The 12,377-nt window shown below is 34.2% G+C and overlaps 1 protein-coding gene across 1 annotated transcript in view; it reads right to left on the bottom strand.

Annotated features, from left to right (window-relative positions):
* Nucleotides 1-1,170: 1,170 nt before the first annotated feature.
* LOC109074180 (sal-like protein 3) overlaps nt 1,171-12,377 on the bottom strand; it is a 16,449-nt gene continuing 5,242 nt past the window's right edge. Inside the window, exons 2-4 of the mRNA XM_042754134.1 lie at nt 9,227-12,343; nt 7,388-7,722; nt 1,171-2,060 (exon numbers count right to left, since the gene is read on the bottom strand). Coding sequence (XP_042610068.1) covers nt 1,629-2,060; nt 7,388-7,722; nt 9,227-12,343 — 3,884 coding nt within the window. The 3' untranslated portion in view covers nt 1,171-1,628. The remainder of the gene's footprint in view (nt 2,061-7,387; nt 7,723-9,226; nt 12,344-12,377) is intronic.

The following is a 12,377-nucleotide window of genomic DNA, read 5'->3' as shown; positions in this document are numbered from 1 at the left end:
TTTTCATGTGCAGTAAGGTACATAAAACATTTTAAAAAAAAAGAAATCCACAAACACCAAAAGTAGTTATCTAGGTTCTTAATGAGTAGCCTCATTTATCTGAAGATCCTGCTTGGATATCTGGTATCTAATGCAATGAAATTCAAAAAGTTGTGTCCAAAGGTGTCCAATACTTTGGGGGGCACTGTATATTTATGTGAAAGTGTTATTTAGGGTACAGAAATATTTTAATTAATATATTTAAACTTATTTTATTTGTTTCCTCTGTTTTAAATTTTGAGGGGGAAAAAATAATTGGGTGAAAAAGCAATGGTCATAAGTAGAAACAGAGACAGCATTAAACAAACAGAATCTCTTCTTATTTTATTTCAGCTTAACTGGACAGAAGGTCTTGAAATTAAGGGGCAGAAAGCTAATTTACAAACCCCACACGTGAAAAGGATAAATAAATAAATGACTATATATGATAATAATGATAATAATATAATAAAATTAATTTAGATAACTCAAGCCCCACATTAATACAATATCACAAACAGGATCATTCCTCATTCCTTCCCCAAACATGACAAATCAACATTATTATTATTATTATTATTATTATTATTGACATTAACATTGTTATATAATTATTTGTGTAATTATATAATGTAATATATAATTGTATAATTATATGTGTGTGTGTGTGTGTGTGTGTGTTACAAAATATCCATACCAGTTCTGTTTGTACTGTTAACACAAACTGTTTTTATAGAACTTTATTCTATTCTTTAGAAAGAATAAAAAAGAGGCTTGTGATTGTAGCAGCTTTAAATATCAGCGCTTTCACATTATGTAGCATATTACACCTTTACTAAAGAAAAAAAAAAAACCAAAAACAAACAAACAAACAAAAAAATCCTCAACATGATTGCATTGGTATAATAAAGATTTTTTTTTCTGTGTTTATTTCAGTGTATATTTAAAATCAAAATTTAGAAAAGATTAAATGGAATGAAATAGATTATATAAAGAATATAAACTCAGAACAATTATATATATATATATATATATATATATATATATATATATATATATATATATATATATATATTATATATATATATATTAATACCTGCTTTTAATTTATATAATAAATATCAAGACAGATAATATAGGACTATGGCTGGAGAATTAATGTAAAAATTAAAATAGTTACAACTTTTGGTCAGGCATCTAGAAAATGAAAAAGCTAAGATTTACAATTTCATGTTTCTTCATGTACCACAAGCAACTATTATCTGTCCACAAAGAAATAGATCTTCTGATTCTTTTCTTTTCTTTTTTTTTTTTTTTTTTTTTTGCCCATGTCAGCTGAAACATGTATAGTTCAGAGGGTAATACCACTGACGAAAGAAACATACTGACCAGTAAGCACCATGCAAACCTGTCAAGACAAATGTTTTTACTGAATGTATAGTAGGATTGAAGAACACTAAATACAAGAGTTCCAAATCTAAACAGCATATCAGACTTAATTTGTACAATATAATAACATAATTAAACCTGGATTAAGTATTACTCTTTCTGTTTTTTTTTTTCATTAATTCATTAACCCTTTTTCTGTATCTTTTTCTAACTGTACATCATCATTTAATCCTGATTTCATTGTCCTCTTCCCTGAATCTGGAGAAGGGATGTCCAGTTCTCATTTCCAGGTTAGTCTTCTCAAGTTCAGTCAGTGGAGGGCCGCTCCCGGTGCAAGACCTCTCCATCCCTCCTGACATTCCTCCTACAGCAGGAATGCCACCACCACTTAGACTAATGGGAATGGATGGAACTCCTCCATTCTGAATGACAGAGATTTCATTGTTTTTCATTGCTAGTCCATTGGTAATGGCTACAGCATACTGATTCCAAAAGCCTGGGTCTATGTTGATTGCTCGTGCTGCAAGATCCTTCTGAAAGATTTCATTGAATTTAATGGTATCTCCCCCTAGGAGAGCCATCGGATTGTCCACTGACAGTCGTCTTCCTCGCCGGGCTGGGGCATTATTCCACATGTGGGTTCCCATGTGGACCTGAAATGAGAATGCTAGTTCAGTTTATGTGCATCACAAACAAATAAATAAACAATCTTTAATAAGATAAGATAAACAGGAAATAGCAGAATAAATTATGGAAACTTGGAGTTTCAGGTTTTCAGTTGTTCAGTTTCTCCTGTTACACAGCTCTAAAAGTAAATAGTGTAATTATTTAGCTCAAGTCAGTTCATATCAATCACAGTGTGAAGTTATAAGCTATCAGCTATAAGCAAGTTACGCAAAAGGTAGCAATATTATTCAGTTATTTCAATGTTCTCAATGTATATCAGTGTGAACGCCACTGACGATAACCATCCTTCTTGATAAAACTGCATTTTGGTCCCAGCTTGTCCAGGCATGACATGTTCATAGCTAAATGTAGGGATCTGTGCTGAGGGCTTGTGTAGTTGTCAAGGTCTTTGCTGAGCATCTTTCCCTAGCCCTATAGCTTGTCTCATTGTGGTCTTTGCTGATAGTGAAGGGCTGTGTTGTTGTAATTTCTGGGTGCAGGTCCACCATCTGTCAATATGTTAAAGCATTGCTAAAAATGTTTTAGCACAGACATCCTCCTGTGAGCATGGAAATACTGCTGCTGTACATATAACATATATGAAATAATGCCTGTGCATAATAACACATGTGAAATTACCCTGTAGCAGATCTATACAGGTGGAGCTGGAGAAGATGGAGGGTTTCTGAATTAGAACCTCTCGGCCTGTGCCATCTAGAGTTTCGTGACAGAACATCATATTGGTCTATATCTAGTGTGATAGTTGCAAACAACCAGTGGTGGACAAAATACACAAATCAGGTACTTGATCAAAATTACTGATACCTTAATAAAATATTACTCCAATAAAAGTACTGTTTTTCAATTTTACTCAAGTAAAAGTACAAAATATGTGATGTGTAATGTACTTAAAGCTGCAGTCCATAACATTTTTTGCTTAAAAATGATCCAAAATCCATTTTTGACCAAGTAACCAGCTAGTGAGCTCCTTACCCTGGCCTGATTCACAATGGTAAGCTTGTAATTATGTGTTCTAATTTGAGTGGTACAGGTAGTTTTTTGCAGGAAATATGAGCTTGCCACCGTTCATCTTTGCATCATTACGTCACATCTGTATACATAAAGAATGTGTCCAAGGTAGTAGGCTATATCACATATGACGATGCTACAGGTGGCAGATCATTCATAGCCTTTTCTCCAAACAGCTGGAATAATTAAATGTATCATTTTGATGGCGTATTGTAATCCAGATATTTCCAGACGGGAATCATGATTGACAACTGGAGATTCACCCGTAGTCACCAGTAGTCTACACACTAAATACCAGTGGCATTGCGAGGTGGGGGGGTTGAGTGTGATATTATAACACATATTAGGCAATAGGGGGCTTAAGCCCCTGATGTTTTGCCAAAAGCCCCTGATATTTTTGAAGATGGACCATTCACTTCACATATAAAATATGTTTTATAAATTTTTTATTTGTTCTTCAGATACTAGAAATCCAACTGTCTGTGATGAAAAGCATTAGATTACTGCTTACCATAAGTGTTCATTTAACTAAACAAGCTTTGAAACCCTCCTTTGATTTTTGGGATATTTAAATAAATAGCCAGATCGCGAACAGATTCAATCACCCATGCAATCTTGTTCATAAATGACAGGATTCAGCTATATTTGTGTTAAACCCTTGAATCACATTATAACATTCAAATCTGTATTCGCACTGCTGCTGACCAGAAAGAACAGTTAATGTGTATAAAACATCTTTATACAGTCTTTTGCATTGCTATTTCTGTGTTACAAACATTCAAATAATCACAGATGTACTGGAACAAAAAAATTATAGTTCAGTGATTAAAATAGAATAAATCTCCTTTTTGAAAGTGATGACGCTTCAAATTAAGATTGTATTAATAACAACGTAAAACCAGCAGGTAGAGATGAGAAAAGTGAAAAAAAAAAAAAAACTTAATAGATTCATTTAGGAATGAAACAAATGAAGTCTTTATGAGTGAGTCATTGAATCATTTGTTCAACTTATTATTTTTTTTTAACAGTTTGTTGAATACTGAATATATTTTATAAATAGACTGCAGCAATTTTTACCTGAAACTCTAGTAAATGACATGTTATTTTGTGTAGTTGTCTGTTGTTGTTTTATTTTTTTTTCAGAATCATGGTGGAAAAATAATAATAATAATAATAATATATATATATATATATATATATATATATATATATATATATATATATATATATATATATATATATATATATTATAAAATTGGTATTCTCCATTCTCAGTTTATTCAGAATCGAGCTGCTCTAGTTGGTCATTTATCCACATGTAATGTAAACAAATAAATACTTTAATTTCAGATAAAGCATCAAATATGTGGTCAGTGAGGTTCAGCCTCCAGAATGTATACATATATTTTGTGATAAGTATTCCATAAATACATTTAGATATTCATGTGCTTAATAATAATAATAACAATTTGCAATTGTATTTTGGTATACTAAACTGGTATACCTGTATAAGTCTGCTAAATCAAAACAACTAATTTAATTTAATTTAAATATGATTTAATTTAAATAATTGTGTGCAAGTAGTGCTAAAGTCCAATTAAAGATATACAGTATATTTGATTGTGCTAAAGTCAAACTATTGCAAGTATACTTTAGGTACATTTTAAATATATTGCATTTAAAGACCGATATTATACAGAGATAATAGTGATATTAAAACACATATTAGACATAATATTAAGAGATGTGTATTGTGCAGTTTTACTATGAAATAAATGTATTTTAAAAAACATGGAAGGTTTTTTTTTTTTTTTTTTAAACATGGAAGTTTTTTTTTTTTTCAAAACCAAAGCAACGCTCCTGCTAAATACATATAGACATTCAATGCTGATATTGTTATTAATGGTATTAATGATAACACTTTATTTTGATTGTCCACTTTAGACATTCTATTAACAGTAAGTAACTTTGCAACTACATGTCAACTAGCATTCATTAGAGTATTAGTAGATTGTCTGCTTAATATATTCTAACATTTTATTTTGATGGGCCCACAACATACAACAAACTGACTATGAGAAACTTTGCAAGAATATGTCAACTTATTCTACTAACCCTAAACCTAACCTAACAGTCTGCTCTGAGAGTTAGTAGGCATGTAGTTGCAAATTAATGATAATTAGTTGACATGTTGTTGCAAAGTTACTTATAGTTAGCAGAATGTCTATAGTGGACTATCAAAATAAAGTGTAACCATATTAACAGTTTGAGAACAAAGTATAACAATAATAATTATTTGCATAGTTTGATGTGATATTAGCAAAGTGATTAGATTTAATGACCATTAATAATGCGATGTAATGTTGTTGTTTTTTTCTTCAGTTGGTCAGAACAAAAGTGGCAGATGTTAGTTGTTTGTTCAGATGACATTTTCTAGTTAAACTTTTTATTTGGGTCATACTTCCAAGACATAGAATCTGTAATTCCAAAGTACAGTATCCGCACTGGTGTGGTGACTTACAGACACCACACACTCCTCTTAATATTAGATTCATTCGCACTGAGGAGCCATGCCGATGCACAAGCCACATTAAGATAATAATTCCACAAAATTATAATAAATGCATAATGCGTTATAAAAAAAAAGGTATAATATGTTGTATCATCTCATGAATATTCATAAGAACAGTTTTAATATATTATAATATTTACTTATTTGTGTTTATAGCTTTTAAGAGTATGATGATTTATAACACAATGAACATGTTGCATCCACTTTTACAATGGATTGTATTTCTTATAGTTATAATGTATTATAAGTCACATATCTTACCATTTTTCTTATGCTACTTTACTTAAATTGGTCAAAGACCACTTATAAGTAGTAGCAATAATAATAATAATAATAATAATAATAATAAATTATCTCAAACAGCCATAAGATCAGATATCAGATCAGATGAATGTGTAATATGACACATTTTCTTTGAACTATTGTAATATCAGTTTGATTATTTTAATGGTACCCTTTAGACAGCTGCTGATAAGTAACTCTGCAACTACGTATCAACTAGTGGTCATTGGAGTATTAGTATGTCTGATACTGTAAATATATGCTAACACTTTATTTTGATGGTCAACCAACAGATAAACTGACTATAAGTGTCTTTGTAAGTACGTATGCTTACTCTTTATTTCTAGATTCTACCATTCTTGAGCATACTAATACTCTAATGAGAGTTAGTTGGCATGTAGTTGCAAAGTTGCTTATAGTCGACTGATTAAGGGGACCATCAAAATAAAATTTAACCATATAAAACATTGCATTTTTTTTTCAGTTGGAGTATTAAGCTCACATCAATTAATCAACATTAGCCCCACAGGAAACACTCAAATAACACTCAACATCTAACCACTCACAAGCTGTAAGATACTGTGCAGATCTTAAATAAACAATGTCAAGATATGATACAGTATATTATACTGTAAATACTATACTCTTAAACTTATAACCACAAATATGTAAGTATTATGAGGTATTATAATTGTTGTTATGATTATTCATGAGTTGATATAAGATATTATACTTTTTTTTAAATAATGCATTATGTATTAATTATAATGCCTTAAGAATACCTTTATAATTTATTATAAATACGGGCTTCATAGAAAGTGTTACCAAAAAACATTTAAAAAATAGGAAAACAAAAAGTATGTTGACAAACAATAAACTGTACAAAACAGATGTCACAAAGGGCAACATGTATAAAGTTTTAGAAAAGAACACTATGCAGACGTACATTGAAACTTATTTGAAACCACTTCAGCAGTGGGGCAGATGCATAGGCATTAATTTTTTATGTTATTTTTATCTATTTATTTTTTTGTCTCATTCTGACTTAAAAACCTACCCTGTTGACACAGTGACACACAAAAGTGGACATGTCTGCATTCAAGCATTTCAAATTGCTTGCCCTTTTACAGTCAATTTAGTTCAGAATCATGTGATTTATTTCACAATACAGTCATGACCTAATTTTAATTTACAATTATAAATCCTAAAAAAAAGTAAGTAACTTGCTTTTCACCATCTGTCTAAAATATATAGAGTATAAAAATATTCTGATAAAGTGCAGATACTGGAAAAATATACTTGAGTACAGTAACACAGTAAAAATACTTACTGTTACTGTCCACAACTGCAAACAACAAATACATTTATATATGTAATACCATAATTATAAACTAATATATACACATATGCTAAATGTATTTTAAGCCATACCTTCAGATTTCCCTTTGTGGTGAAGGCTCTGCCACAGATGGTACAACCAAATGGTTTTTCTCCTGTATGAGTGCGCTCATGGATCTGAAGAGCACTGGCTGATGAAAAATTCTTTCCACAAGAGGTGCAGTTATGTTGTTTGGGGGTCCGCCGAGGTGGAGGTGGTGCCAGCTTTGATGTAAGGTTGGGGCTTATTGTTGTCTGAGGGGTTGTGGTAGGTATCTGGGGGCCAGCTGGCAAGTGGGGCCCCTCACACACGGCCGGTGATTTATTGTGTCCATTCTCAAATTTGACTGTGCTTGGTTCTGAGCTTATAGTACTGGGACTGTTTAAACCTAAATGAATGAATGAATGAATGAATTAATTAATCAATAACAGGAAAATGTTTATTTTATTTACTTGTATTATATACTGTAGAACAGTGGTTCCCAATCCCAGTCCTCATGCCAGAGTGAGGTCGGCGCAAAGACTGTGATTGGGAAATGCTGCTGTAGAACATACTGTAGAATACGAAGAATAGTTTTGTTAAATAACTCTATGTGTGTGATATATACACTACCAGTCAAATGTTTTTGAACAGTAAAATTTTTCATTTCTTTTGAAAAATGTTTTTTGAAAAATTCTCTTCTGCTCACCAAGCCTGCATTTATTTGATCAAAAATATAGCAGAAGCAGTAATATTGTGAAATATGTTTAATATTTAAAATAAAATAATTTTATTTGAATATGTTTTAAAATGCATTTTATTCCTGTGATCAAAGCTAATTTTTCAGCATCATTACTCCAGTCTTACTACATGATCATTCTAATATGCTGATTTGCTGTTTAAAAAACATTGTTATTATTATTGTTATTATTGTTATTATTATTATTATTATTATTATTATTATTATTATCAGTATTTAACATAAGTATACACTGCACTACGGTATCTGAGGTTGCAAAATAAATACATAAATAAAAATATTTATTAATGTCCTAATGATTTTTGGCATAAAAGAAAAATCAATAATTCTCACCCATACAATGTATTTTTGGCTATTGCTACAAATATACCCCAGTGACTTAAGACTGGTTTTGTGGTCCAGGGTCACATTTATGTATGTATGTATGTATTTATTTTATTTATTTTTTCATTCATTCATTCATTCATTCATTCTTTGATGAATGGAAAGATCCAAAGATCAGCATTTATCTGAAATAAAAAGCTTTTGTAACATTATGCTATACATTATATTACACACTATACCATTTAAAAGCATATCCAAAAGCAAGAAATTATAGAAATTAATACTTTTATTTAGCAACAAAACTTTAAATTGATAAAAAGATGATAAAGACATTTAAAATGTTACAAAAGATTTCTATTCAGATAAATGCTGTTCTTCTTAACTTTTTATTAATCAATGAAACCTGGAAAAAAGCCCTTGTTTTACTCAGCTGTTTTCAACATATAATAATAATAATAATAATAATAATAATAATAATAATAATAATAATAATAAATGATTGATTTCTGAAGGATCATGTGAATGGAGTAATGATTTAAACTTAAAATTCAGCTTTGAATTCAAAGAAATAAGTGAAATTTAAAAAGTATATTCAAACAGAAAACAGAAATTATTTCAAAATTGTATTGCTTTTGCTGTACTTTGGATCAAATAAATGCAGGCCTGGTGTGCAGAAGAGACTTCTTAAAAAAAAAATCTATCTTACTGTTCAAAAACTTTTGACTGATAGTGTATATATAGCACACACACACACACACACACACACACACACACACACACACACACACACACACACGCACGCATACACATCTGTCTACAAACATACTACCTTTGCCTTTTCCCAGGAACAGCAGACTGAAGTGATTCTCGTCTTTGACAAATGACCTAGTGTGCTGTGTGGCAGTAAGATCTAATGCACCTGTGTTTTCTGATCCAGGAGAAGGGGTATCTGACTGTTCAGACTTCACTGTTGCATTCACTGAAGAAAGATTCAAAGCATCCTCCTTGCTGTTATTTGACTGAGTAGGGGACTTGGAGCGATGACTCTCAGATTGACTGAAAGTAGGAGACAGAGCCTGGATAGAGCCAGATGATTCAGACTGTGCTGGACTCCCAACACTGTGGTTCTCCAAGTCTCCTACAGTGGAAGATGACTCATTTTTAAACATGTCTTCATTTTCCCCATCAATTCCATTCACATTTTCTGGAGGCTTCACGTTGAAGGCATTGGTTGTTTTAACTGTCGTGTCAGAAAACCTCATTTCATTCTCCAAAGCAACCATGCTAGATATAAGAGAAGTTGGGGGTGAAGTGCTTGGAGACATCTCTGTGTATAAATGTTTTTTGGGTGGGTCCACATTGCCTTCTTTAATACCCGTTTCATCTTCTATTGCTTGGCCCATCTCATCAGTTAGCTCGTCATCATAGTTGTTAATGATAGCTAAGCTCTTTTCATCAAACGACAGATTTGTGTCCAAGTCCTGAACACTGTCAGGCTGGGGTGTGTTAGGAATCTGTCCACCCATATGCATACGGATGTGTTGCTGCAGAACTACTGCATTAGTAAACTTTTTTTGGCATATGGGACAAGAGTGTTGTACCCGGAGAGGGGGCTTTGATCTGTGAACTCCAAAGTGTGTTTTCAAATTACCCTTGGTTGTGAAAGCACGGCCACATATTTTACATTTAAAGGGTCTTTCTCCTGTATGGATGCGATAATGCATCTTCAGAGCACTCTGACAACTAAGCACACGATGACAGATGACACATTGGTTGGGATCTGCCATCTTTTTATCAATATTTTCCACCAACTGCTGTAGCTTTGAGGTCTCTGATGTCTGCATAGAGTCCAGGAGGCCACCAAAAGGAAATTTGGGCTTAAACTGACTGGAAACCATTTGAAGGGATGGGGAAGAGACAGCAGAGGGACTATTTGCTGAATATATGATCTGTGTTCTGGTGCTAGTTGTGGTTGTAACTGTAGAAATAATTTGGTGTATGGAAGTAGTCAATATGCTGGTTTCTCCAGGCCTGGTGGTGGAGGTGGGTGGTAGATGAAAGGCTTCAGATTTTAGAACTGGAGGTGTGTCACTTGCCACACTAGGCTGTGGTGAACTGGAAATTTGTGCAATACTAGCCTCAGCAATGAGGTGATTAGGAGACATAGATGTACACTCACTTGATGGTGGAGATGGCATTTGAGGTGACCTACTTAAAGGGGTAAAACTACTTGAATCCCCATAGCTTCCTATAATACTGGGAATTGTTGGAGGGAGTTGCAGTGCTGTTGATGTTGGGATTGTAGACAAAGCAGGTTTGCTGTCCAGCCATGTGGTAACAGGTTTTTCTGGGGGCAATGACATGCCATAAGGTATACCTGAGCTAGTTGGAACATTATCCAGATACTCAGGAACTGGATAGGGGTTCATTTCAATCTGAGGATACTTTTCTTTGTGTCTCTGAAAATGAACCTTCAGGTTACCCTTTGTGGAGAAGCGATTACCACAAATGTTGCATTTGAAAGGCCTTTCACCAGTATGGGAGCGAAGATGAATTTGCAGGGCACTGTCACTTCCAAACACCTTGGCACAAAATCTGCACTTGTGTTTGAAGAAGGGATCTTCTGAGCTTGGTTTGGTGTCAAACACAGAGACATCTGGGGGCTTTCCTTTGCGGTGCTTCATTAGGGCGGAAAGAGGATCAAGAGCATTTGTTGTGGCTGCAATACTGGCTAGAGGATTAGGGAAGATAACACTGCTGGATGAGCTGTGAGGTATGAAAGGAAGGCTGGAGGGGGATGTTAGCAATCTTCCATTACTCAGTGTTAGAGGACTAGGTGTGTTTTTTGGAAGAGAAATACCACAACTTATTTCACCCCCAGTTCCCGTAATACTACTGGTGCAGCTACTGCTGACAATCGATGCTGAGCATGGTGGCATTTGAGAAGGAACCACATTACTGGTTGTTGGATATAAGGTATTAATTGTGATATTGTTTTTCATCCCAGAACTGGCCAGCTGGTCAACTGTCTGAGGAACACTAACACAGGCTACCTCCAGAGCTGAAGATAATGAGGCTGAGACCTGTCCATTGAAATCAGAGGGCCCTTTGATTGGAAGCTGATGCACAGGGGGTGTAGTGAAGCCATGTAGATGAAGCTGCCCAGGCATTGTGGGTATGTTGGAAGATGAGGTTACTTCTAAGGTTGCATTCATGCTGTGGTCTGCTTTAAGGTTGACAGATGTCTGTGTGGAGGCCTGTTTGTTTATTAGCACCACCTGGCTCTGAATCTGCTCTATCAATTGAAGCTGGTGGAGCTGTTGTTGCTGCAAGGCCATGAGTTGGTCAAGGATCATAGGAATGGCCATAGTTGAGACTTCACCAGCTAGTGCTCCCCGGGCACCCTGAGAAAACTGAGCCACAGCCACACGGGTTCCATGCAGTGTTTCAAGTGTGACATTAGTGCTGGGTATAGTATATCCTGCCCCAGAAGACTGCTTAAGATCTTCAAGTTGAAGTAGGCTTATGTCTGGCTCTGACAGTGTAACTTGATTTTCAGAATTTATGGGTTTCTCAGGAGACAGTTCCACCTCCATGGGCTCATATTCTTTCTCCAGGACAGCACCCGGGTCCAGCATCATCTCTGCTCCTTCAACACCTTCAGTGGGCATGTGGCTTTCCTCTACTACACCTTCACTGTCTGCCGGATCACTGCTGCAGCTGGGCATGGGTGATGGCTCAGGTAGGTAGTCCTGTGCTTGATCTGAAGTCACTTCATTGTCGCTGATAATTAACACAACTGGATTCTTGGTACAGGTCTTCAGATGTTCACAGAAATCAGACCACTTAAATAACTCAGCACAACACTTTTCACACACATAGGTCTCTTCACTCCCACTGCGGCTCTCATTTCCACTGTCTGAATCATCCAGTCCTTCACCTGAGACTGAGAAATACAGGAAAATTATGTTATCTATACA

This window comes from Cyprinus carpio, unplaced genomic scaffold, assembly GCF_018340385.1.
Source record: "Cyprinus carpio isolate SPL01 unplaced genomic scaffold, ASM1834038v1 S000006461, whole genome shotgun sequence".
Classification (NCBI taxonomy): Eukaryota; Metazoa; Chordata; class Actinopteri; order Cypriniformes; family Cyprinidae; genus Cyprinus; species Cyprinus carpio.
This window is presented reverse-complemented; position numbering and strand designations above follow the sequence as displayed.